Source organism: Oncorhynchus gorbuscha, linkage group LG14 (genome assembly GCF_021184085.1).
Source record: "Oncorhynchus gorbuscha isolate QuinsamMale2020 ecotype Even-year linkage group LG14, OgorEven_v1.0, whole genome shotgun sequence".
NCBI classification, from domain to species: Eukaryota; Metazoa; Chordata; class Actinopteri; order Salmoniformes; family Salmonidae; genus Oncorhynchus; species Oncorhynchus gorbuscha.
Genome location: NC_060186.1, coordinates 12,007,215 through 12,034,194, shown reverse-complemented (window position 1 = coordinate 12,034,194; position 26,980 = coordinate 12,007,215). Strand labels below are relative to the sequence as shown.

The 26,980-nt window shown below is 46.5% G+C and overlaps 1 protein-coding gene across 2 annotated transcripts; it reads right to left on the bottom strand.

Annotated features, from left to right (window-relative positions):
- On the bottom strand, positions 1 to 26,980 carry LOC123994442 (lysine-specific demethylase 7B-like). 2 transcript variants are annotated; one of them, XM_046297037.1, is made up of 17 exons: positions 26,838 to 26,899; positions 17,888 to 17,963; positions 13,490 to 13,575; positions 12,326 to 12,443; positions 11,818 to 11,978; positions 9,312 to 9,453; positions 8,813 to 8,999; positions 7,987 to 8,149; positions 5,673 to 5,867; positions 5,475 to 5,566; positions 5,106 to 5,192; positions 4,607 to 4,849; positions 4,071 to 4,356; positions 3,734 to 3,828; positions 3,495 to 3,643; positions 2,800 to 3,179; positions 1 to 2,669 (listed from the first exon to the last, which is right to left on the bottom strand). In XM_046297037.1, coding segments are annotated over exons 3-17 (2,388 nt in total). In that variant the 5' UTR covers positions 13,491 to 13,575; positions 17,888 to 17,963; positions 26,838 to 26,899; the 3' UTR covers positions 1 to 2,580. The 2 variants fall into 2 exon arrangements, with proteins under 2 accessions (XP_046152993.1, XP_046152992.1); XM_046297036.1 differs by lacking the exon at positions 17,888 to 17,963 and having other exon boundaries at positions 26,838 to 26,980.

Below are 26,980 nucleotides of genomic sequence, written 5' to 3'. Positions count from 1 at the left end.
TCAGTTCATTTTTATATTTACAGGTCATTTTTGAAATGCTGAAACATATTCAATGCATCAAGTAACAGTGTCACAGTAAGCCAGTGTTTGTATGGTTCAAATCATGATAAATCAAACCATCTGAAGGACTAATGCACAAAGAAACATGACCATTGATAGAAAAAACACAAATGCAAATAAGAGTTTACGGTAAATACTATACAATGAAAGAGAACTGCTGCTAATAACAAACCCTGCCTGCAGGCTAGTTCTTGTGCTTATTACTACACAGACGAGTGGTGAGGACTTCAACATGCAATAAGAGTTAAAAGGTGAACGTGCAGAGTTCATGGAAATGTCTGGCAATAGGATCAAACACTGTATTCCATGGAGGGGAAGACAAAAGTGTGATATGTGTCATTAGGTAAAATCTCATTAAGGGCTAAGCGATAGACCACAATTATGCCAAGGTCAGGTGCACTGCAAGTTGAACTCATAGCACAGCTTTCAAGTCAGATACTGTTCAAAGGGTGCTATTAAAGTTACTTGGTGACTGAGTAAGTCTGGATGTTATTCAGTGAAATACTCTAGACGAGAGCGAGGGTGTTTAAGGATATTGGGACAAGTAGTGTTTTTTTTTTGGGGGGGGGGGCTGTCAGTCTGCTCTGTCAGAAGGTAGATGCTGGAAGATTGGATTTCTTGGATATTGAGTTACATATTGAAATTGATACAATGGAGTTAAACATTTTTATTAGCTAGGCAGAGCTTGAGTATCATCTCCAAATAGAGATGACCAACTTTCTTCAACTTGGTCAATTCCAATGCACAACTGCTTAGTTAAAGAAAGAAGTAGAACAAGAGTCTGGTTGGAAGAACTTGCCTTACAGTGTACATGATGTAGTTGGTGATTAAGGTAATCACCAGCTACATATCTGTGGTCATAGCTGTGGTCATAGCTGTGGTCATATCTGTGGCATCATTCCCTGAGAGTGAAGAACTACAAATACAAATCAAATCACACACCTCACTTCAGCACCATATCATAGGACCCCCCCTAAAAAAACCACATTTAAATTGTTCAAAATGTATTTTTCGTTAGATAACGTCAAGTGGGCTATAGGTGTAGCAACCTTTGAGTCACAATATGACCCATTCTCTTAACACAGAACCCCACTAACCCCTGGAAACAGAGGAAACCAGAAGAGACCGTTTCAAATCAAGTTAAGAAAGTCCACTTGGACAGAAGTGGAGAAAAAAAAGATTGAAATTCTTACTGACCTGCACAATATCATAACCACATGAAGTCTAAAATGTCCACATATACAATAAGCATAAGAGAGAGGAAGAAAAAAAAAACTATTGAGGAGAGAATTCCCAGAATAGCCGAGGTTTAGGGCCAAAATAGAATAAAATCAATATTCACCTCTTTCAATTAATAAATACATAACTCAGAATCCATAAAGAAATAATATTAAAATCAAGTAACAACTTGAAATAAATTAAGCAAGATATTATACAAGTTGTTTTTCAACCAAGTAAACAACTGACACTATAAAACATTTCTTATTGAGGCAGCACTCTCTGTGTTAGTCTCCTTTGACCATCAGAGGGCAGCAAAATCATAAATTCTATATCGAGGAGTATGGCTTTCATATGATCGATCAAAGTATTAAAACGTGAAATTCAAATAGAGAGACTTATAATGAACTAATGCAGACAGGTTAAAATGTAATTGTTTTAGACCTGATGGGTTTTTACCTTCCCAAAAAACAGTGCAATGATAAATTAGGCAATTGTCTTTAAATAGATGAATGACACAATGTGGCAGGGAAGACTAACCAAGAGTGCTGCCTCTCAAAACTTCTCTCTTCTCTACTTCAACGTCATTATTGCTGGTGTGATTGAGATAAGGGGAGTTGGGAGCATGGAGGACGTACAAACATTAAGCACCATTTAGAAAAATTAGATTAGCACTTTTTTTTCTCAGGGACAAAAAGGACCCTGCTAGGGAGCCCAGACACAGAGCCAGGTGGGTCAATGCCAGTCTGTATATCCAAACTTCCATCTTGTCCTGGGTCTCATCCAGTTCATAGTGCTGCAGATATTCAAGGAAGGCAGCACTGGGAGATGCAGATGGTGGGACATCAAGCAGCCTTCATTGGCTTACGTGCGTCATTAACATTGGCTGAAGAATTGTCTTCAATGTTGCGATGTACTGTAGACCTCATTCCTACCTTATCCGGACATCAAACATTTCCCCATGGCACGTTGATGCCCACTGGAACAATTAAGTTTCCCTGAAGTTGAGTAATCAACATGGTTTTTTCCCCTTCTTCTCCATTACGTTTTAGAGTGCTTGCAGTGAAGCTGTGCGCTTGATTGGTAGCTTGCTCATGTGAATTCAATACCCTGTGGTCCTAAGCATGCACAGTAAGCCTGTTCGTTTGTGTGTCTGACAACAACAAGTCTCTCAGATGGGCCCTTTCCCCAGGCAGTGATTTCTCCAGGACAAAAAGGTGTCGACTAAATGTACAGAATAAACTGGATGTGAGGACAGGGGTCTGTTCCCCTCCTTTAGCTTTGCCTGTGGCCCTCAGAGCTCTATACAAAGACGCCATTGTGTCGGTTCATCTTCAGGATCTTCCCCAGTCTCTGCTTGGCCGTGGCCATTCCTTTCTTGGGCCGCTTGCCTGAAAAACAACCCAAAATGAATGGCTGACGTGCTGAATAAAGAGAGAGTTGTGTCACAGTAGCATCCAATCCCTGAGAACATCATATAATTACTAGACAAATGGAGAGAATCAATAGTTGGTTGCATACCTTTCGTGGCCTGGTTGCTGATGGGAGGGGAGTTGGAGGCGTGTCTTTTGGAGGGGTGGAGAGGGGGAGACATTGAGGGATCACAGTACTGGTAGTTGTCGGCCTCTGGGCTGGCATCGTGGCTCAGGGCCCCAAGGGAGAGGGGCCCCTGATTGTCCCAGGCCTCGCTGCTGCTGTTGCCCTGGCTGTCCATGGGGCTCTTGTCCCCCGCCACACGACGCTGGTGCTGCTCTCGGCGCTCCGGCGAGCCTCGGCTCGGGCTGGACCACCACGGCTCCTGGGAAGTGGCGACCTCGTCTGGCTTGGAGGGGCACAGCAGGCCAGCCATGGACAGCATGCCTTGAATGGCCTCCTCTGTGCTGGGTGAAGTAGGACGTTCTCTGCAGGGACACAGAAGAGACACACTCAGTCATTTACAGCCCACCACAAGACTCCACAAAAGCCAACTGTGCTCATCTTTACCAGTCAAAAGGGAAGTTATGAATATAATCATTGTATGCATAATATTGGCACATGCTTCTGTTTCAAATCAAATTCCATCGTCATGAGATTACTAAACCGATGGCGTGAACTTCTAGACACTTCTACAAGAAATGATCCCTTAATAAATAACTCAATTGCTAAAATATGTTTGTGATTCCAATAATAGGAGCTGTGTTTTAGCTCGCCCACGCACAACAGGTCAGACAACCCACCTTTTGAGTGGCTTGTGTTTGTGCCGGAGGTTCAGGTCTGTCTGGTCCAGCTCTATGGTGTGCCCCGCGGCCCTCTGGGATGAGCCCCTCTCCTCATCATCATCATCACTCTGGGAGCTTCCTGAATCTTCCTCAGAAGAGGTGTTTTGCTGCAGAGGGAGAGAGACGAGAAACTGGTTGAGGGTTGATACACAACAGAGTTAAGTTCAGTGGGGGTAGACCATGTTAATATCAGGTACCTGTGTGTTGGAATCACTGTCCGAGTCCATGTCCGACACGTCGGAGTGTCCTGAGGCTTCTTCCCCGAGTTCAGTCTTCACCCTCTCAATACCCCCTGAGAAGGCAAACAGACATCATTAACCACAGATAATGGTAGGAACCATTCCCTCTCCGTGGCCAAGTCAACAAGTTACTAGACCTAGTCTGTGTCAACAATATGACCCTTTAGAAAGCATGGTATGTCTGGTACAATGAGGTCAGATTATAAATCATACAATGTACTATATATATATATATATATATATATATATATATATATATATATATCTCGTGAACTGCTTCAGCATCATGACTTACTGAGGTGGCCTGGTTTCTCCTCTCCTCCTATAGTGCTGTGCTGCTGTTCCTGGTCTGACTCAGTCTTCATCTCCTCTCTGCTCTTCAGTTGGCCCACGGACGGCCTCTCACTCTCCGCCTTCACCGGGCTGCTAGCCGTGCTACTACCTGGTCTCCTCGCGTCTCGGATGATCCGTCCGTTGTGCAGCGTGAGACGCAGGTGTGTGTCTGGGTTCTCAGCAGCAGCGGCAGAGGCGGTGGACACCATGTTGAACTTCCCATGCACCGGGGGACAGAAGGTAGGGTCCTGTGGTAGAGACAGAGTTATAGGACTCATTCAACACAGGTATCAGACGTATCTATTGAATTGTATGACTCTTTATAACATGGCAACAGTATTGCTTTCAGTAGGAGTAATGCACAGAAAATACTAATGTGGTTTATTGATTGATCTAATGATTATTTCCAATAATAACAAGGCATTTAAATATGACGTATGCCAGAGAGCGTGTGACATTCTAGTTTAACGTTGTGGGAGTTTCACATGTTCCTCTCACCTCCTCCAGAGGGCCCACTTCCAGCCTCCTGAGCACCTCTCTGGTGTGCAGCTCCAGGATCTCCAGGTTAGAGGGAACCTTAGGGCCCTGCTCCTGCTGCTCCCGGAGCCTCCGGGCTGCCCGCCGCGCCTGACGGGCCGGGCACACCCTCTCCAGCGTGGAGCGCGTGGCCGGACACTGGCCTCCACCGCTTCCCTGAGATTTCACTGGCTTGTTGGTGCCACCACTGCTGGCCTGGTCTTCCTGTTGGAACACACAAAACACCATTAGAGGAGGGAGGGGTTTGAACACAACCTCAATATTTAAATCTAATCTACGTCTATAAACAAGGAAGTCGCAAGGGAATGATTGCCAGTTACAAATAAGGCGCAACAAATCCATCACATCAGTAACAGATTAATTAGAAGCACTTCTCATACAGCCCCTCAGATCGAGTGCTCTTCCACCTACACAAAGGTGATGCTCTTCAGGCCCTTCCCCCTGTGACCCCAGCCCTTACCTCCAGGTAGCGGATTTCCTTGGTCAGCTCTTTAATGAGACTGTTGGGCCTGATATGGTCCGGGACTTCGCTGGTGGGCTCCGTAACCTGCAGTCACAATGTTCCACACACACACACAATTAGGGTGGAGTTGAACAAAGAGGCTCTGTTTCCACCACTGGCACGGTGTCATCAGATCCAGGGGAAACCACTATGACCCCCACCCCCTTTCCATCAGAGCTCAGCTGGGAGATAAACCAATCAGTCTAGATATTCATCAGCCAACATTGTAGAGTCAGGTGCAGTACAGAGAAGGTGAAGCCAGGACCTTCACCCATAGATCCAATGGAAAAATAACACAAATATTCCATTTCATTCAGTGCCCCTCACCTCTCTCTTCAGCCAGGTTTTCAGTGGACTGATTAAAGATTTCACTCCCTCCACTAGGTAGGTCTGGGGTGGGCAGTTGTCTTCTCGCAGCTCTGAGAAAGAGAACAAAGGCATTATATTTGTGATGATGCTTGTGAAATAAAATAAAAATACTACAATAAATGTATTGGGTTAGGTGGATTTTACAGCTGCAGTCACCTTTCAGGGTCTCCAGCAGGTTCTTGGCCACATACCAGCAGATAGCCTCAAAGTAGGGAAACTTGAAGAGGTCTGGAGTCTTCAGACGACGCTCCATCTCGTAACACCTGAGCTGCATGCCAATGTTGAGGTTGTGGAGGAAGTTGCCTCCGAACGCCATGCAATCCTGAGAGGTGAGGACGGCATGGATCCATCCTGCAGAGGGCAGCACACACAAACATAGTCAATGTTTGACTCACTGACTGTGGGAATACCAAGGACACTGGCCAGGTGTTGCATTTGTCAAATCGGTAGCAAAGCATCGATCATCATGTCACCAGAATAAGACCCTCGATATTCATTGGAAAAAAGCATCAAGTTCATTACCTTGCACTTTCACCACCCTGAGAAGTTCATCGTAACTTATTTAATCTAATAAACCTAATAAACTGCATGCTTTCATAAGAGTAGTGGGATGACCACACACCACATCATCGCGTGACTCCAAGTTTACTTCGATATGATGGTTATTATATCAATATTAAAAAGGCAGTTCTATTACATTATTCATTTTATCGACACAAAAAGATCCCACCTTGTCCAGCGTATTTTGTTTTGACAACAATTGGAAGGTTTACAGGCAAATGTTTCCATCGGTTCTGTCGTCACATTCCCTCTCCGACATCTACTTTACTGGCATAAAAAGGTTGGATGTAAACCTGGTATGTGGCACACAAACTGACCTGACAACACAAACATACAGGCTCATATCAGGCCTGCCTGACCTGGTCAAGATAAAGCAGTGCTCTTTATACCTCCGGAGAGAACAGAAAGCAGAGACGGCGGTGACGCAGCACTGATACTGCAGGCACTGACGCGGTTACGGGATTACCGCGGTTGAGCGGCCAAGTATGTTGTGCTCTACCCCCTCCTCAAATCTCTATCCCACCTCTCCACACCCCCTGAACCCCCTGGAGAAAACACAGCTGCAGTCCTTAACCTTTACTCAAGGTATACAACTTTGGGAGCATTTTAAAACATGTGTGAGTTCTCTTGTTCTTATGGGAGTATTGACACAGAAATGTATGGATACTCTGAACTTGTGAAAAGTCTGTTGAGTTGCACCCGATTGCTCTTCTGAACCGATTGCATATCCTGTATAGTTTTACGTCGGCCTCAGGTGATCTCCATGGGCAAAAAAACATGAACCCTGTGATCTACAAATGAAATACGACCCCCCCCATCAGGTAAGCTTATGGAAGGATCCTTGTGGTGACAACAGAGATGGTGAGATGGGGTTAAATCACTAAAGGACATGAGTGAAACCCCTCTAAAAGCCATCTGGAGTTAATGAGGAGAACAAGGAGCATGTGTTAACCATGAGGTTCTGCTTATTGCAGTCGCCCGTTCACAGCTCTCTAGACGTGTTACGTCATCAAGACATGGGGTGGAATGTGAGAGGTGAATTACAAGTCACATGCTATAGCAGAGGCTTGGCTGAGGATAAAGTAGGCCCAAGAGCTGCTAATATGGTCGCTTTCATAACATTACTGGTGCTGTTGTTCCATTAGGGAACTTCCTATTGTGTTACGACAATATAGACAGACGGGTGTGTCTAGTGTCTAGGCTGTTGCTGAGCAAAGATTTATTTTCCAAATTCTCTTGGCAATGACATGTCAGTGTTTTTAAAAAAGGGAGTCAGTTTCCAGGCAGGCACCCTGGGAAACAAGACTGTTTTGTTTCTGTCTACTTTGAGGATATAGACAGGTTTCTCTACGGAGGGGCAGACAAGACTACCAGATAGTCTATTTATACATCACCAAAAGCAGGCGTGTGAGAGAGGTATTTAAGGACACCGTGGAAAAGGTCTTTTAAGGACACTGTCTAATTCCAGAGGGGTTTCTGTGTCACACTCACAGGGCCAGTCTCCATCGTCAGTAGTAACCCCTCTTCATCTACACTATGGTTCCATTAACACAAGCCTAATGGAAGCGGTTTAGCTCTTCTCAGGAAAACTAAATACATGGCATGTTACAAGAGAAAGCAAATAAAGACCAAATGCTTGCACACACACACACACACACACACACACACACACACACACACACACACACACACACACACACACACACACACACACACACACACACACACTGCAGTGGAGGCTGCTGAGGGGAGGACTGCTAATAATAATGGCTGGAATGGAGCAAATAGGATGGTATCAAACGCATAGTTCCCATGTATTTGATACCATTCCACCTGTTCCGCTCCAGCCGTTACCACGAGCCCGTCCTCCCCAATTAAAGGTACCACCTTCCGCCTGTGACACACACACCTGTGGGGATGAGCAGCGTGGTTCCTTGCTGCACGACACACTTGTAGCACTTGTCCACCTTGTCCCCGAAGAACACCTCACTCTGGTTGGGGGAGGAGCTCCACGCCTCATATAGTGCAAGGTTGGCCTGGGTCGGCTTGATCATGTAGAATATCTTTTCACCCTGGAAACACAGAGAGAGTAGAGGGAGTTAACGAGAGTTCATTAAAAAAATAAAGCATTTTAACCCAAGAGACATCACAATGTGACTAGAAAATGAGGAGCTCTCAGATGTCTGCAAAGACGTTTCATTTCAGAGACACACAGATGTGTTTGACTTTCACACCAGGGGATTTTTTTCTTCCATTTATGGTGCATTTCCCAGCCCTCTTTTTCACAAGCTGAGCTGCACATTGCTTCTATAGCGAAGGAGAGTGCTTGCCTGCCAGCCTGGTGATGTCACCATGAACACAAAGCACAGTTTGTGATTAGCAGCGGTTGGTTACTTTGTTGCCGTTGAAGGGATCATTTATTACCACGGCGGGGACAGAATTCCCCCTGGAGCTTGCCAACAACGAAATGTACAGCTGAGGTGAACTTCCGCCAGGGTACCAATCAGCCTAGATTGCTCTAAATAGCTCCCCCATGTACAAACATACTTGATTAAATGTCAGCGCGCATTACAAGTGGTGAGAGGAATGCCAAAGAGCGAGCCAGGCCAACGATTTATTACCAAATAATGTTGTGGACACAGTTGATTTTATTGACTTGCCAAACTGCACTCAGCTCACTGCTAGGATTTGATAGCCTAGTGTCCATGTAGGACATGTAACTAACACCCACTCACCCAGAGAACGTGGTACCACACAGAGGTGCCGCCGAAGTCTATGTGGAAGTCAGTGTAGCTGTTCTTAACCCCCATGAGGCAGTACTTCTGGACAAAGGGCTTGGGGAAGAATGAGTCATCTGGCCAGTAGTTCTCCACCCAGGACATGTTCTGAGCTACGTCAGGTACCACCACCTGATCTGCCATTCTGGGGGGGAGAGAGTGAGCGGTATGAGGGTCAAAAATCACAGTAAAAAGTGCTGAAATTGACTAAATAATGAGATCATTGATAATACGTAGTTTGATCACTTTTGTCATGAGCTGTACATAATGTATTGTTGAATGTTTGTGTTCATTCTTGTTTGTCTCTTGTGAATCATGACGAACTTGACAGCAGTCTGTGGATGCTCTTGGTTTCTGTTTGCGTGTCTTGTAAATAGCATTCATTTAAAATGTATCCATTTAAATGGAGAGAGAGTCTGCAATGGATTATTAGAAGTAGGACCAAATTACAGCTTACCTGGTATCAGAGAACTCCAGGCTGATAACGTTGAGCACCTTGGGCCGATGAGGCTTGTAGTAATACTTAATAAACTCTTTCAGCTTCATCTTGCTGTCTGCTTGCCTGGCCACGTCGATGACGTCAATGACTTTGTCACCGCCTGTGGACGACAAGCGAATGATGACCAAGCCGTCATATAGTGGAGCAGACAGCAAAACGTGGTATCAGTCTGCTCATGGAATCATCATCATTTTGAGTCTACAGTCTAACAGTTGCACCATTGAGCCAGATATACTACATCTGGTTAAGAGAAAGGACCATTCCTACTGAAGTGACAGACAACAGGGATAACCATTTTAAATGGGAGTCAGTGGGCGAGGGGGTCTGAACGCTGAAGCTCTCTGGCATTTCCATTTCTCTGTACAACTCCTAAGGGAGAGACCGGCACAGCCAATACACCATAGGAGTGGATGGAGTGGGGGCCGGGGGGTGAGGGCCAGACAATCTGTCCAGTCCATATGAGTCCCAGAGGTGGAGACTGGGGAAGGGGCCACTGTCTTTAATGGGTGTGAGGGTAAAAACCCACCAGCACTCACACAGCTGGGAGGCAGTGAATCAAACGACACAGTGAAAGCCGGGGAGAGAGAGGGCCGGAAACGGGGGCCTGTCGGCAGTGTGGGGACAGGACAGCTGGTGCTTGTGTGTGATCCTCCCACCACCAACCCACACACCCCTAATGTTCCCCAACCCCCTACACACCACACACACAGCGGGTCCAGCTGGACAGCGTCTGATGACAGTGAACAGCTGGAGTTAGGGTAGCTAGCCAAACAGAGAGAGCAGAACAGAGTGTGTGTTCGTTCTGTCAGTACCAGCCAACAAGCCCAAAACAGACCATAGTAAATACTCCACACTACACCTTTATATTGGCTGGTAGCACATGGTCAAACTATTCCTGTGTTTTAAGCAATGCACCGATACCTGGCATTCACTCCAGCTAGACCCTGTAGGGTCCTTCCAGACACAAACCTTTCACATGATATTTAGACTGAAAACTTCACCTACCTCCAACGAGGAACAACAACATTAAGTACTGGGAGGTGACAAATGCCAGGAGGTTTATCCTAAGCTGTCCGACCATAGTCTAGGCTTGGGTAACCCCAGGAGACAGCAAGTTCCAGGCCTGTCCCCCATTGTGTCCCATCTGTAAGGAGGTAGGTAACCTGATCCGGCTTGTGTTCTGTCTCCACCCAGTCACAACACCTGTGCTGCTTCCTATCAGAGCAGCCTGAGCATGGCAGAGGGTGGAATATGAACTTCCATGATAAAACACAAGCAGCTTAATGCTCAACAGAGCATGGCAGAGGGTGGAATATGAACTTCCATGATAAAACACAAGCAGCTTAATGCTCAACAGAGCATGGCAGAGGGTGGAATATGAACTTCCAGATGAAACACAAGCAGCTTAATGCATGAACTTCCATGATAAAACACAAGCAGCTTAGAGCATGTGGAATATGAACTTCCATGATAAAACACAAGCAATGCTCAACAGAGCATAATGGAATATGAACTCATGATAAAACAGAGCAATGCTCAACAGCAGAGAGGTGGAATATGAACTTCCATGATAAAACACAAGCAGCTTAATGCTCAACAGAGCATGGCAGAGGGTGGAATATGAACTCATGATAAAACACAAGAGCAATGCTCAACAGAGCAGAGAGGGTGGAATATGAACTTCCATGATAAAACACAAGCAGCTTAATGCTCAACAGAGCATGGCAGAGGGTGGAATATGAACTTCCATGATAAAACACACAGCTTAATGCTCAACAGAGCATGGCAGAGGGTGGAATGAACTTCCATGATAACAACAAGCAGCTTAATGCATGGCAGAGGGTGGAATATGAACTTCCATGATAAAACACAAGCAGCTTTGGGTTGCGTTGGGCATCCAGTCGGTCCAGATAGCTGTGGGTTAGTAATGGGCTTGTAATAGGAGCCTTGTGGTACCAGGCCTTTCTATTCTATAGAGAGCAGAGGTGGTCCTGTTGGGGGCTGAGGAAGACCTGCCCTCCCCTCCTGTAGGGCTTATTCAGCCATTGGGAGATGATTGATAAAGGGGCTAAATACCCTCTGAACCTGGCAACATTCTGAACCTGGCACCTGTTTGTTTGACGGACAGATGGCGTCCGCTCAACGTTAGGTGCTCATTATCTGACAGGGAATGCATTCATTAGCTCTTTTAATTATATTCTATTTCAAAGCAATAGGTGTAGGTAACATATGTCCTATCAAATGGGCATCCCGTGCAGTAGACAGGCAGTGGATGGGTTGGTGATCAGCCTTAGCTGTGCTACATGCTAAATGTAGCACAGCTACATTTACTACCCCACTTATTTACTTTGAGGATGTTTGCAAATAGACAGAGAAAATCTAGCCCAGGGTGCTTGAGCATGCCACGCCACACACACACACACACAGTACACACACACAGGACACTCTCTCTCTATGTCCTTACCGACAACTTGCTCCACATCTTTGACAGAAAAGGATGGTTGAGGCAGCCTGAGTCCCAGTCCCTCTATGTTGGACACAGCGATGGGGTACTGCCAGCCGTGGCTTTCCAGGTACTTCTGGGTCACCTGCTCCCCAGCCATCCACTGCAGGATCTCATCCCCACTGCAACACACACACACACACACACACACACACACACACACACACACACACACACACACACACACACACACACACACACACACACACACACACACACACACACACACACACACACACACACACACACAGGTTAATGGCCAATTCCTGTTGATATGTTCAACTCTATGTAAATGCCCAAGGAGAGAAATTAAGATCATAATACATGTTAAGTATTGTGACTAAAACAAAGATCACAGTCTTGTTCATAGAAACACGACTGCTGAGGAAACGTGTGTTGTCTGTGCAGGTGTGAGAGTGGGTCTAGCTTGGCAATAGAGTCCTCGGTGGTAGGTGTTCTGGGCTCCTACCTGGCAAAGGTCCTGTTCTGGAGCTCCTTGACAAACACAGAGGTGCCAGCCTGCACTGGCTTGGTGCCATCGTCCTGCTCGGTGTAGTCATGCCTGTGCCAGTTGTTGCGCTTTTTCACTGCAAGAGGAGAAACGCAGAACATCAGACTCACAGAAAGCCACAGCCTTCACTGGCCATGAAAACGATCACTATAGCCAGTGACAGACCGGAGACAAATTATTACTGTATTCAATTTTCTTCCCTTAAACCAACGGAGGCTTCTGAATTATGGATAATAGTCATTAGTCTTGATAATATATTTTCCCCGTTCCTCCCCTAGCAGAGGCCAAGGTGAGGGCTAGGACCAATTTAAGTCGAAGGATTACAGCCCCATTCAATTAGCCTGTTAATGTCTGGCCCCGGGCTCTGAGGTCAGGCTCCTAAATCAGACTGGAGACTGACGCTCTCCTGGGGACAGTCCATCAGCCATGGAGGGGGAGAAAGTGGGAGGGATGGAGAAAGGGAGGGAGAGTGAACAGGCACGAGGGATGGAACAAATAGACAGAGAAAAGAGGTGGAGAGAGAGACCGACTGAGCAAGAGAAGACAGAGAAAAGAGGTGGAGAGAGACCGACTGAGCAAGAGAAGACAGAGAAAAGAGGTGGAGAGAGAGACCGACTGAGCAAGAGAAGACAGAGAAAAGAGGTGGAGAGAGAGGCTGACTGAGCAAGAGAAGACAGAGAAAAGAGGTGGAGAGAGGCCGACTGAGCAAGAGAAGACAGAGAAAAGAGATGGAGAGAGAGGCCGACTGAGCAAGAGAAGACAGAGAAAAGAGGTGGAGAGAGACCGACTGAGCAAGAGAAGACAGAGAAAAGAGGTGGAGAGAGAGACCGACTGAGCAAGAGAAGACAGAGAAAAGAGGTGGAGAGAGAGGCTGACTGAGCAAGAGAAGACAGAGAAAAGAGGTGGAGAGAGGCCGACTGAGCAAGAGAAGACAGAGAAAAGAGATGGAGAGAGAGGCCGACTGAGCAAGAGAAGACAGAGAAAAGAGGTGGAGAGAGAGGCCGACTGAGCAAGAGAAGACAGAGAAAAGAGGTGGAGAGAGGCCGACTGAGCAAGAGAAGACAGAGAAAAGACAGAACGGACAAACAAAGAGACACACAAAAAACAGACTGGAATACTGACTCAAGGAGGGTCCGTGTTGGGGTTCACAGTTAGGACAGTGGTAAACGTCAATGTCCACCGCATGGTGCTCCTCCACCTGGACACAGCTGTGGGGAGACAGGAGACATCACTGTCAGTATAAAGAGACAGACAGGACCATGATAGCCTGGTCCCAATATGTGGTATCAAATTGACCATAGCAGTTGGCAAGTCAGTACAAACAAATCTGGGACCAGGCTAGCGCCATGGTGTTTCCAATAAATCAACAGGAGGACAGGAGACTGTTCTCTCCGGGATCATAACACCAGAGAAGATGTTGTGTAAACAGGCTCTCTCTCACTGATATCCCCATCCATGGTTCCAGGGCCCATGCTCTGGACAGCTTGAGGGATTGTGAGAGGGTGTTGTACACCAGGGAGTCAGTCCTACTTACATGATTTAAAGCCTTTGGGAAAAGGGGTCACATACAAGTTTCTCTCACTGGGTCATCCTTTGGGCCAGACTTGAGACTTACGAGAGACAGAAAAGATATCATGGTTTTTCTAAACTGACAGCCTGTTCTGACAGTCTGTGTAGCTGTGGATAGTGATTTATAGGAGGAGCAGAGAGAGGCAATAGAGAGGTTGAGGTAAACACAGATCCAGAAACACTACAGAGTGGTGATGTATAGGAGGAGCAGAGAGAGGTTGAGGTAAACACAGAGCCAGACTACAGAGTGGTGATGTATTGGAGGAGCAGAGAGAGGTTGAGGTAAACACAGATCCAGAAACACTACAGAGTGGTGATGTATAGGAGGAGCAGGGAGAGGTTGAGGTAAACACAGAGCCAGAAACACTACAGAGTGGTGATGTATTGGAGGAGCAGAGAGAGGTTGAGGTAAACACAGAGCCAGACTACAGAGTGGTGATGTATAGGAGGAGCAGGGAGAGGTTGAGGTAAACACAGAGACATAAACACTACAGAGTGTTGATGTATTGGAGGAGCAGGGAGAGGTTGAGGTAAACACAGATCCAGAAACACTACAGAGTGGTGATGTATAGGAGGAGCAGGGAGAGGTTGAGGTAAACACAGATCCAGAAACACTACAGAGTGGTGATGTATAGGAGGAGCAGAGAGGTTGAGGTAAACACAGATCCAGAAACACTACAGAGTGGTGATGTATAGGAGGAGCAGGGAGAGGTTGAGGTAAACACAGATCCAGAAACACTACAGAGTGGTGATGTATAGGAGGAGCAGAGAGGTTGAGGTAAACATAAGCCAGACTACAGAGTGGTGATGTATTGGAGGAGCAGAGAGAGGTTGAGGTAAACACAGTTCCAGAAACAATACAGAGTGGTGATGTATAGGAGGAGCAGGGAGAGGTTGAGGTAAACACAGAGTCAGACTACAGAGTGGTGATGTATAGGAGGAGCAGAGAGGTTGAGGTAAACACAGAGCCAGAAACACTACAGAGTGGTGATCTATAGGAGGAGCAGGGAGAGGTTGAGGTAAACACAGAGCCAGAAACACTACAGAGTGGTGATGTATAGGAGGAGCAGAGAGAGGTTGAGGTAAACACAGATCCAGAAACACTACAGAGTGGTGATGTATAGGAGGAGCAGAGAGAGGTTGAGGTAAACACAGATCCAGAAACACTACAGAGTGGTGATGTATAGGAGGAGCAGGGAGAGGTTGAGGTAAACACAGAGTCAGACTACAGAGTGGTGATGTATTGGAGGAGCAGAGAGAGGTTGAGGTAAACACAGATCCAGAAACACTACAGAGTGGTGATGTATAGGAGGAGCAGGGAGAGGTTGAGGTAAACACAGAGTCAGACTACAGAGTGGTGATGTATTGGAGGAGCAGAGAGAGGTTGAGGTAAACACAGAGACATAAACACTACAGAGTGGTGATGTATAGGAGGAGCAGGGAGAGGTTGAGGTAAACACAGAGCCAGAAACACTACAGAGTGGTGATGTGTTGGAGGAGCAGAGAGAGGTTGAGGTAAACACAGATCCAGAAACACTACAGAGTGGTGATGTATAGGAGGAGCAGAGAGAGGTTGAGGTAAACACAGATCCAGAAACACTACAGAGTGGTGATGTATAGGAGGAGCAGGGAGAGGTTGAGGTAAACACAGAGCCAGACTACAGAGTGGTGATGTATAGGAGGAGCAGAGAGAGGTTGAGGTAAACACAGATCCAGAAACACTACAGAGTGGTGATGTATAGGAGGAGCAGAGAGAGGTTGAGGTAAACACAGATCCAGAAACACTACAGAGTGGTGATGTATAGGAGGAGCAGGGAGAGGTTGAGGTAAACACAGAGTCAGACTACAGAGTGGTGATGTATTGGAGGAGCAGAGAGAGGTTTAGGTAAACACAGATCCAGAAACACTATCATTATCTCCTATCATTGCTATGCAGACGACACACAATTAATCTTCTCCTTTCCCCCTTCTGATGACCAGGTGGTGAATCGCATCTCTGCATGTCTGGCAGACATATCAGTGTGGATGACGGATCACCACCTCAAGCTGAACTTCGGCAAGACGGAGCTGCTCTTCCTCCCGGGGAAGGACTGCCCGTTCCATGATCTCGCCATCACGGTTGACAACTCCATTGTGTCCTCCTCCCAGAGTGCTAAGAACCTTGGCGTGATCCTGGACAACACCCTGTCGTTCTCAACTAACATCAAGGCGGTGGCCCGTTCCTGTAGGTTCATGCTCTACAACATCCGCAGAGTACGACCCTGCCTCACACAGGAAGCGGCGCAGGTCCTAATCCAGGCACTTGTCATCTCCCGTCTGGATTACTGCAACTCGCTGTTGGCTGGGCTCCCTGCCTGTGCCATTAAACCCCTACAACTCATCCAGAACGCCGCAGCCCGTCTAGTGTTCAACCTTCCCAAGTTCTCTCACGTCACCCCGCTCCTCCGCTCTCTCCACTGGCTTCCAGTTGAAGCTCGCATCCGCTACAAGGCCATGGTGCTTGCCTACGGAGCTGTGAGGGGAACGGCACCTCTGTACCTCCAGGCTCTGGTCAGGCCCTACACCCAAATAAGGGCACTGCGTTCATCCACCTCTGGCCTGCTCGCCTCCCTACCCCTGAGGAAGTACAGTTCCCGCTCAGCCCAGTCAAAACTGTTCGCTGCTCTGGCTCCCCAATGGTGGAACAAACTCCCTCACGACGCCAGGACAGCGGAGTCAATCACCACCTTCCGGAGACACCTGAAACCCCACCTCTTTAAGGAATACCTAGGATAGGATAAAGTAATCCTTCCCACCCCCCTTAAAATATTTAGATGCACTATTGTAAAGTGGTTGTTCCACTGGATGTCATAAGGTGAATGCACCAATTTTTAAGTCGCTCTGGATAAGAGCATCTGCTAAATGACTTAAATGTAATGTAAATGTAAACACAGATCCAGAAACACTACAGAATGGTGATGTATAGGAGGAGCAGGGAGAGGTTGAGGTAAACACAGATCCAGAAACACTACAGAGTGGTGATGTATAGGAGGAGCAGGGAGAGGTTGAGGTAAACACAGAGCCAGAAACACTACAGAGTGGTGATGTATAGGAGGAGCAGAGAGAGGTTGAGGTAAACACAGAGCCAGACTACAGAGTGGTGATGTATAGGAGGAGCAGGGAGAGGTTGAGGTAAACACAGAGCCAGAAACACTACAGAGTGGTGATGTATAGGAGGAGCAGGGAGAGGTTGAGGTAAACACAGAGCCAGAAACACTACAGAGTGGTGATGTATAGGAGGAGCAGGGAGAGGTTGAGGTAAACACAGAGCCAGAAACACTACAGAGTGGTGATGTATAGGAGGAGCAGGGAGAGGTTGAGGTAAACACAGAGCCAGACTACAGAGTGGTGATGTATAGGAGGAGCAGGGAGAGGTTGAGGTAAACACAGAGCCAGAAACACTACAGAGTGGTGATGTATTGGAGGAGCAGGGAGAAGTTGAGGTAAACACAGATCCAGAAACACTACAGAGTGGTGATGTATAGGAGGAGCAGAGAGAGGTTGAGGTAAACACAGAGCCAGAAACACTTGGTGATGTATTGGAGGAGCAGGGAGAAGTAAAACACAGATCCAGAAACACTACAGAGTGGTGATGTATAGGAGGAGCAGAGAGGTTGAGGTAAACACAGATCCAGAAACACTACAGAGTGGTGATGTATAGGAGGAGCAGGGAGAGGTTGAGGTAAACACAGATCCAGAAACACTACAGAGTGGTGATGTATAGGAGGAGCAGGGAGAGGTTGAGGTAAACACAGATCCAGAAACACTACAGAGTGGTGATGTATAGGAGGAGCAGGGAGAGGTTGAGGTAAACACAGAGCCAGACTACAGAGTGGTGATGTATTGGAGGAGCAGAGAGAGGTTGAGGTAAACACAGAGCCAGACTACAGAGCAGTGTATGTGGGAGACGACCTTTTGGTCCCTCATTTTTTAAAGGAGGTACGAAGTCAAGCAACCTTGAAGTTGGGAGGCGATCGGTTTCATTTGTCTGGAAGACAGGGGTGTTAGGGCAAGGAATTAGTTAGTTAGGGCAAGGAGTTGTTCCCTAGGCCCTAACAATAACCTCTAGACCATTCTGGGCCAGATCTTTCCTATTGGCTATTTACAGACTGGGAATCACAACCATGCGTTTGTCTCAGTATCTCACTGAACTGCTGCCCACCGATGCATGGAGAAGGGGAGAAAAACGGCAGGCAACATTTGTGTGTCACTGGGGTATGGGAGGAATCTAAGACAGCACTTTAAAGAGCTTCTTCTCAAGTAAACAGAAAGATAGCCAATTTAAGCTCAACTTTAGTTTCAGCTGACAAGAGCATAAAGAGAAATGTGGACTAATATATTTTGCTGCTCTGACATGGAAGATTACGTAGCAGAAAACACAAAGTTCCTATTTCTTCATAGCGACAATCTGTTTCATTGTGAAAATACAAACAAACGGAGTTTCCCTAGTAGCTCGTTTCAGAGGCTTGAGAGTTCATAATGATGGCAACAACTTAGCGAATCTCAAGCAATTCCACCTTCTTCCTGCTCTGCAGTCTTCCTCTCATTCAAATCTCCCTGCTCTGTGACTGGTCTTCAGTGGGTACATTTAAATGAGTTCCTGCTCTCTGAAGTTGGGAGTGAAAAAGTGGAATTCCTTTCAGTGTGAAAGCAGAAAACACTGGGGGACTTGCTTAGGGCGGTAAATGACAGCCATTAAAGTTCCATCTCCCTCCCTCAGGGTCCTGGAGTTAGCCTGGGGGCTAGGAGCTGTGTGAAGATGTAGTAAAGGTTTCAATAGCAGAAAATACAACTATTTTCACAGAGGGCCTGTCTAGGAGTGGATACAGTTCTCACCAGCCACTATCAGCGTTGATCAGAGTGGAAATTGTAAAGGGAATCAAAGGCCAGCGGGAAGCGGCGTCACACCTGAACTTTCTCTGGTGGTGCATTGCTGCTGGTTAAGTCTCCTTAGCAATGGTGTTGTTGTTCAGCAGCTCACACTCTCACTAACTGCAGAGCCAAGCCTGAAGCCGTAACAGGTTGGGACTGGGAGTAATAACAGAGGTAAGCAAGAGAACCTTGCCTGATTTTAGGTAGGAATAAGACTTTAAAAAATGTATTATACATTTTTTGGGGTACTTTATACCCCTTTTTCTCCCTAATTGTGTGGTATCCAATTGGTAGTTACAGTCTTGTCCCATCGCTGCAACTCCCGTACGGACTCGGGAGAGGTGAAGGTCGAGAGCCAAACACAACCCCGCCAAGCCGCACTGCTTCTAGACACACTGCTCGCTTAACCCGGAAGCCAGTCGCACCAATGTGTCGGAGGAAACACCGTCCAACTGGCGACAGTGTCAGCGTGCATGTTCCCAGCCAACCACAGGAGTCGCTAGAGCGCGATGGGACAAGGACTAGCTGGCCCGGCCAAACCCTCCCCTAACCTGGACAATTGTGTGCCGTCTCATGGGTCTCAGTACGGGGCCGGCTGCAACACAGCCCAGGATTGAACCCGGATCTAGCACTGCGATGCAGTGCCTTAGACCGCTGCAGCACTCGGTAGGCCGTTAAGAGTTTTTCTTGGTCAAGTAAAGTCATTGGAAAAAACTCAGGGCCCCATTTATAGAAGATCCAATGCTATAAACACCTTCGGTGTCCCAACCCTACAGAGTGACCTCAACAGTCCACCTCCACTCACTTCCTACATCAGCAGCCAAGACAGAGTACAATGCAGCAGTGGGCTGGAATCTGGTCTCCTGAGGTTGCTCAGTGGCCTTGTTGGGGAGACTAGAATGAGTCACAGTGCCAATTATGTCACCCCGGGCCTGACATGAATTCTCCTGCCTCTCTGTCAGGGTGGGACATGCTAGAACGAGCGCGACAGAGTGAGCGTGTGGCTGAGGGATTGAGGCGAGCCAAGTTGACCTCCAACACCTTCTCCTCTGCCTGGTCATCATGTGTAACACCAGCGCAGCGCGGGCCGGCACGGGGGGAAGCAGGGCACTGTGCCACCAGACTGATGCTGTTTCTTCCCTTGCGCAGTTATGACGGGTTGGGTGAGTCACTTGGAAACTGGAAGGCTGGGGAGTGTTGATGATGATGATGCAACTTGTGAAGCTAGTTATCCTTGACTCCTCGAACTCAAATCAATCTCACTCTTTAAAAACTACTGAGGCCGCCCCATCGAAGACAACAAAACTATAAATCTGGCTTATTTAAGAGCTGTGTGGAAGACAAAACATTGGTATTTAGTGTATAGTAATAAATCAAGTGACATCAGCCCTGGGGGAAATAAAGCCCAATATGGGTATGTGTTGGTCTGTCACTGTCTCACCACTCTCCCAGAAACAATGCCAGCCCCCTGCCAATGGTGAGCAGACACCAGCATAGCAGCATGAGGTCAAACCAAAGAGAAAGATTGAGGACTCATCTTTTTATCTGTGCCATTAAAGCATCTGTAACAGCGTGGGCATCACCAGAGGCTATTTTCTTCTTCATTGGCTGATTACTCCCAACTCATAGGAATCCATACCCAGTTGACTGCTTTAAAATTGTGGAAGCCCTCAATAGCAAAGTCCATGCTAAAATGGGTTATATCTCCATCCATCTCTATGGGTCAAACATCCTGTCCTGAATCATGAGAGCTGTCAACTCTCCTACCGCCATCAGCTCCTATCCCTCTACATCCTCTGTTGTGGAGCTGCCTGCCTTCCTGTGTGACTGGGGTTATTCATTAGTCTATGTACTGTGAGGGCTTCATTGTGTCTCAATGATCAGCCGAGACACACAAAGGGTTGTAGGCGGGCTCAGCCATTACGTTAAGCACTTAATAACCCCCCTGCATAGGGCTCCAACCCGCCTACATTAGAGAACTGGCAGATAGCTAATGGGGGAGAGGATGGGAGATGGGGAGGGTAGTTAAACACACCTGCTTGGGTTCATTTAGACCCAAAGGGCACCTGACTCCTGCCTTTCCAAAGACTAAATGGGCATAAAAATTTGAACCCTCACAGAGAAAGGGAAAGGATACCCATCATATCAATGGGGTACAATGCACTGATGAAGGGCCTTCGTACACAACAACCTCTCTCCACCATTAACCCACATCACTAAGCTTCTACAGACAGCTTAGGGTAGAAGGACTTCTCTGTTGGCAGCTGGAAAACAAAAGAGGATTGCTGCTTTGTTGTTTATGGGGCATAGCAGTCCCCCGGGGAGGGAGTGGAACAACTTCATTGTTTATGGTGCAGGTTGCATTGCCTTGAGGTTCTCATGTTGAACTGAGTAGTTTCTTCTAAGGTGGTGGGGGACTGGGTTTGTGTCTTCTCACACATGCTCTCAACATAGGCCTATGTCTTTTAGTGAGCCTCATACACATGGGCCATACACAGTCTTTGCCTCTCTCACTATAGTCAACACATGATTACACTGCCTGACAAACTGGATTGGTCCTTAGTGCAGCAGAGCTTACTCTAATATTCAAGCATGATACAGTTACATTTACATTTAACATTTAAGTCATTTAGCAGACGCTCTTATCCAGAGCGACTTACAAAGTCGGAAGTTTACATACACCTTAGCCAAATACATTTAAAATCTGTTTTTCACAATTCCTGACATGTAATCCTAGTAAAAATTCCCTGTCTTAGGTCAGTTAGGATCACCACTTTATTTTAAGAATGTGAAATGTCAGAATAATAGTACAGAGAATGATTTATTTCAGCTTTTACTTCTTTCATCACATTCCCAGAAGTTAACATACACTCAATTAGTATTTGGTAGCATTGCCTTCAAATTGTTTAACTTGTGCCAAACGTATTGGGTAGCCTTCCACAAGCTTCTCACAATAAGTTGGGTGAATTTTGGCCCATTCCTCCTGACAGAGCTGGTGTAACTGAGTCAGGTTTGTAAGTCTCCTTGCTCACACATGCTTTTTCAGTTCTGCACACACATTTTATACGGGATTGAGGTCAGGGCTTTGTGATGGCCACTCCAATACCTTGGTCATTAAGGCCATTAGTGCCTCTTTGCTTGACATGATGGGGAAATCAAAATAAATCTGCAAAGACCTCATAAAAAAAATTAGAGACCTCCACAAGTGTGGTTCATCCTTGGGAGCAATTTCCAAATGCCTGAACGTACCACGTTCCTCTATACAAACAATAGTATGCAAGTATGAACACCATGGGACCACGCAGCCGCCATACCGCTCAGGAAGGAGACACGTTCTGTCTCCTAGAGATGAACGTATTTCGGTGCGAAAAGTGCAAATCAATCCCAGAACAACTACTAACGACCTTGTGAAGATGCTGGAGGAAACAGGTACAAAGTATCTATATCCACAGTAAAAATTAGTCCTATGTCGCCATAACCTGAAAGTTCCCTCAGCAAGGAAGAAGCCACTGCTCCAAAACCACTATAAAAAAAGAGACTAGAGTTTGCAACTGCACATGGAGGCAAAGATCGTACTTTTTGGAGAAATGTCCTCTGGTCTGATGAAACAAAAATAGAACTGTTTGGCCATAATGTCCATCGTTACGTTTGGAGGAAAAAGGGGGAAGTTTGCAAGCCACAGAACACCATCCCAACCGTGAAGCACGGGGGTGGCAGCATCATGTTGTGGGGGTGCTTTGCTGCAGGACGGACTGGTGCACTTCACAAAATAGATGGCATCATGAGGGAGGAAAATTATGTGGATACATTGAAGCAACATGTCAAGACATCAGTCAGGAAGTTAAAGCTTGGTTGAAAATGGGTCTTCCACCTCCCGGGTGGCGCAGTGGTCTAGGGCACTGCATCGCAGTGCTAGCTGTGCCACCAGAGACTCTGGGTTTGCGCCCAGGCTCTGTAGCAGCCTGCCGCGACCGGGAGGTCCGTGGGGCGACGCACAATTGGCTTAGCGTCGTCCGGGTTAGGGAGGGTTTGGCCGGTAGGGATATCCTTGTCTCATCGCGCACTAGCGACTCCTGTGGCGTGCCGACTCCTGTGGCGCATTGCACGCTAACCAGGTCGCCAGGTGCACGGGGTTTCCTCCAACACATTGGTGCGGCTGGCTTCCGGGTTGGATGCGCGCTGTGTTAAGAAGCAGTGCGGCTTGGTTGGGTTGTGTATCGGAGGACGCATGACTTTCAACCTTCGTCTCTCCCGAGCCCGTACGGGAGTTGTAGCGATGAGACAAGATAGTAACTACTAACAATTGGATACCACGAAATTGGGGAGAAAAAGGGGTAAAATTCAACAAAAAGAAATAAAAAGAAAATGGGTCTTCCAAATGGACAATGACCCCAAGCAGATTTCCAAAGTTGTGGCAAAATGGCTTAAGGACCACAAAGTCACGGTATTGGAGTGGCCATCACAAAGCCCTGACCTCAATCCCGTAGAAAATGTGTGGACAGAACTGAAAAATCATGTGCGAGCAAGGAGGCCTACAAACCTGACTCAGTTACACCAGCTCTGTCAGGAGGAATGGGCCAAAATTCACCCACCTTATTGTGGGAAGCTTGTGGAAAGCTACCCAAAACATTTGACCCAAGTTAAACAAGCAATGCTACCAAATACTAACTAAAGTGTAATGTAAACTTCTGACCCAATTGGAATGTGATAAAATAATAAAAGCTGAAATAAATAATTCTCTCTACTATTTTTATGACATTTCACATTCTTAAAATAAAGTGGTGATCCTAACTGACCTAAAACAGGGATTTTTTACTTGGATTATATGTCAGTAATTGTGAAAAACGAGTTTAAATGTATGTAAACTTCCGACTTCAACTGTTCATCCACAGCTACACCTCCAATAGGCTAATTTACATAATTTGAGTCAATCAGAAGCTTCTAAAACCATGACATCATTTTCTGGAATTTTCAAAGCTGTTTAAAAACACAGTCAACTTAGTGTATGTAAACTTCTGACCCACTGGAATTGTGATACAGTGAATTATAAGTGAAATAATATGTATAAACAATTGTTGGAAAAATGACTTGCACAAAGTAGATGTCCTAACCGACTTTCCAAAACTATAGTTTGTTAACAGGACATTTGTGGAGTGGTTGAAAAACAAGTTAAATGACTCCAACCTAAGTGTATGTAAACTTCCGACTTCAACTGTATGTAGGCAAAGTAGGTGTCATCATCATTAGCAGAACAACTAATATCCTGTGACTCTAAACGACTGGAAATCAATACATGATGCTGTTGACCTCCTAATCAGCATTGATCAATCTGAGAGTACTGTCATTAGCATACCCCAGAGACAAGACCCCACAGAGTCCCACTAATGAATGTAAACATGACACTAACCATCATCTGAGGTCTGTCACACACACTAAAAACACAAGATCTCCCACAACATTCAAATTCTCTCACAACATTCAGGAGGAGGACAGGGGGAGAGCATCCATCTCTCTTCAGTCTTTTCCCCTGGCTGAGAGTGTAGGGCATAATGATGGATGATACATTGAAGTTGCCTCTGTGGAGCTACCATCAATCATTCCCCTGTGTCCCATCCAGTCTCTGCTGTCTCACCACTACCACACACTCTACCAGAACCAGACATGAACTGGGAGTCACACCCACACAGCCTGGAGAGAGATGCAGGTCTGTGGGCTGCAACGTGAGCCACTGACGCCATACGGGGTTTGTTGTCGTAATGCAATGTCTCAGCAGAGTGCCATCTCCATAGTCTCAGCAGAGTGCCATCTCCATTGTCTCAGCAGAGTGCCATCTCCATTGTCTCAGCAGAGTGCCATCTCCATAGTCTCAGCAGAGTGCCATCTCCATAGTCTCAGCAGAGTGCCATCTCCATAGTCTCAGCAGAGTGCCATCTCCATAGTCTCAGCAGAGTGCCATCTCCATAGTCTCAGCAGAGTGGGGCGGCAGGGTAGCCTAGTGGTTAGAGCATTGGACTAGTAACCGAAAGGTTGCAAGTTCAAATCCCCGAGCTGACAAGGTACAAATCTGTTGTTCTGCCCTTGGACAGGCAGTTGACCCACTGTTCCTAGGCCGTCATTGAAAATAAGAATTTGTTCTTAACTGACTTGCCTAGTAAAATAAAGGTAAAATAAATAAGTGCCATCTCCATAGTCTCAGCAGAAGCATCCGCAGCACACGTCTGCTCAGTGGATGTCAGGCTCTTTTACGGCACAGGCCCTATGAACTGTAGTGTAGTGTGTTAGGCCATTAGGAAACTAGCAGTGCACTATTTCTGTCTTATCCCCCTTACCTGATCCATAGCCTACACCTTATAAACAACACAGAGCAGTAGTGTAGTGTGTTAGGCCATTAGGAAACTAGCAGGGCACTATTTCTGTCTTATCCCCCTTACCTGGTCCATAGCCTACACCTTATAAACAACACAGAGCTGGTTGGCTCCTCTACCTAGTTCCGTTTGGGAGCCGTAAACCATACTTGTGTATACGAGTATCCAGGGTTCAGTCACTGGTGAGAGAAAACAGATTCCTTCCCGGCCAGGCAGCTTGTCACAACCCCGGCTCACACTTGTGGAAGTATGGTGGTGTGCCGACAAGCGGGCACCAGGATTCTGGTGCAGGCATGGCAGCTTCTCTGCTTTCCACTACGTTTGCATACCATCCACAGCCAGAGGCATGCCACTTCCTTCTGGCGAGCCTGATGGGAAAGATTGGTAGAGAACCCACTGGTTTTGGAGCAGAGCAGTGTGTACATACATGTGTTATTAGTCAATGGGGAAGCTCCAAAGTTTGTTCCTCTTCTTTTGGCACATGACAGACTGAGTTCCCTGGCTCAGGCATCCCATCATTCTGGGCGTTGAGTTCTTGGCAGTCTACAGAGTGTAGTTACGCAATAGCTTTGTAATATCCACACAAGCTAAACTGTTATTGTATTCATATTAGTTGTCTTTAATTTTCTCCTCAATACTCCTTTCTTCCACTAGGGGTATAACACATGTGCCTATTTTCGGTGAGAGGGGGGATTTAAATACCCAACCTCGAGCTGTCAATCAAAAGCTCAAAAACAATCATATTTTCTCATCTTAGGTTTTTGGCCACTAAATAGTTAGGGATAAAAATAAATAAAATAAGGTCAAATGAGGACACTCACTCAAATAGTAGGATTTGTGTAGTTTACCCCTAAAATGTTGATCATGCAAGAGGTCACTTGGCTAGTGGAGGTCACTTGGCTAGTGAAGTGATGCCACCAAAAATGTGCCAGAGATTGATGTTACATTTCAATCGAATTCACAAAAGCGCGTGGCCTAAATTCTCAACTAGGAAAGTCTATTAGGGTCAGGTCAGGTTGTCACATGCACCAGCATAGTCTGATTAATCAGGCTGTAACACACAATTATTGTATATTAGAGGCTGATTAAGCTTACTAGCATTAACCCGACTCAATAGTAAAGGATGACAAGCTGGATTAAAATCAGAACCCACGCCTTTAATCGATAACGAGGCAACTTTGTTCTCAACTCAATTGGATAGGCGAAGCCTATAGGCTTCTTTCAACAGACCAAATGTTTAAAGGGCTGGCTTTGATCACCGTGATTGACAGCTCGTCACACACAAGCTTAGCTGGCAAGCTAACGGTAGCAAACTGGTAACGTTAGGCTAATTTCTTTTCACAAACTGCTTTCGGCTATTTAAACCTCCAACACGCACGATTAATAGCCCAATAAGTAGAGTAAAATACTAACTCACAATATGTATAATGGAAATAAAAACACACTGGCTCGGTTTACTATTTTGTAAAGTTTAGCTAGCTCGAGGTGCCAATAGTGTGAGAGACCCGGTTACACACAAATAGCAGTCACAACTGCAAGACAATCCTCGCTTACTCCCAAGCACCTGCTGTTCGTTTATTCGGTTAAATCGATTGCATGTGTCGAGGAAGGTGTCATCTCCATACCTGCCATGAAACCAGTCGTTACAGAGGTCGCATTCGATCATGAACCGGCTCACATCGTAAGACTGCCGGCAGACACAGTACAGCGGGGCCGCCGCCATCTTCCTACTGTCCCCAAACAACGCAGGAATAAAGTGGGGCGGGGA

Excerpts from the sequence above, each read along its gene's own strand:
- LOC123994442 (XM_046297036.1), bottom strand. The coding sequence starts at position 26,935 with ATGGCGGCGGCCCCGCTGTACTGTGTCTGCCGGCAGTCTTACGATGTG. Across the intron at positions 5,567-5,672 it reads CCTGCTGGAGACCCTGAAAG|AGCTGCGAGAAGACAACTGC; the intron begins GTGACTGCAGCT and ends TCTCTTTCTCAG. Across the intron at positions 3,644-3,733 it reads ACAGTGATTCCAACACACAG|CAAAACACCTCTTCTGAGGA; the intron begins GTACCTGATATT and ends CTCCCTCTGCAG.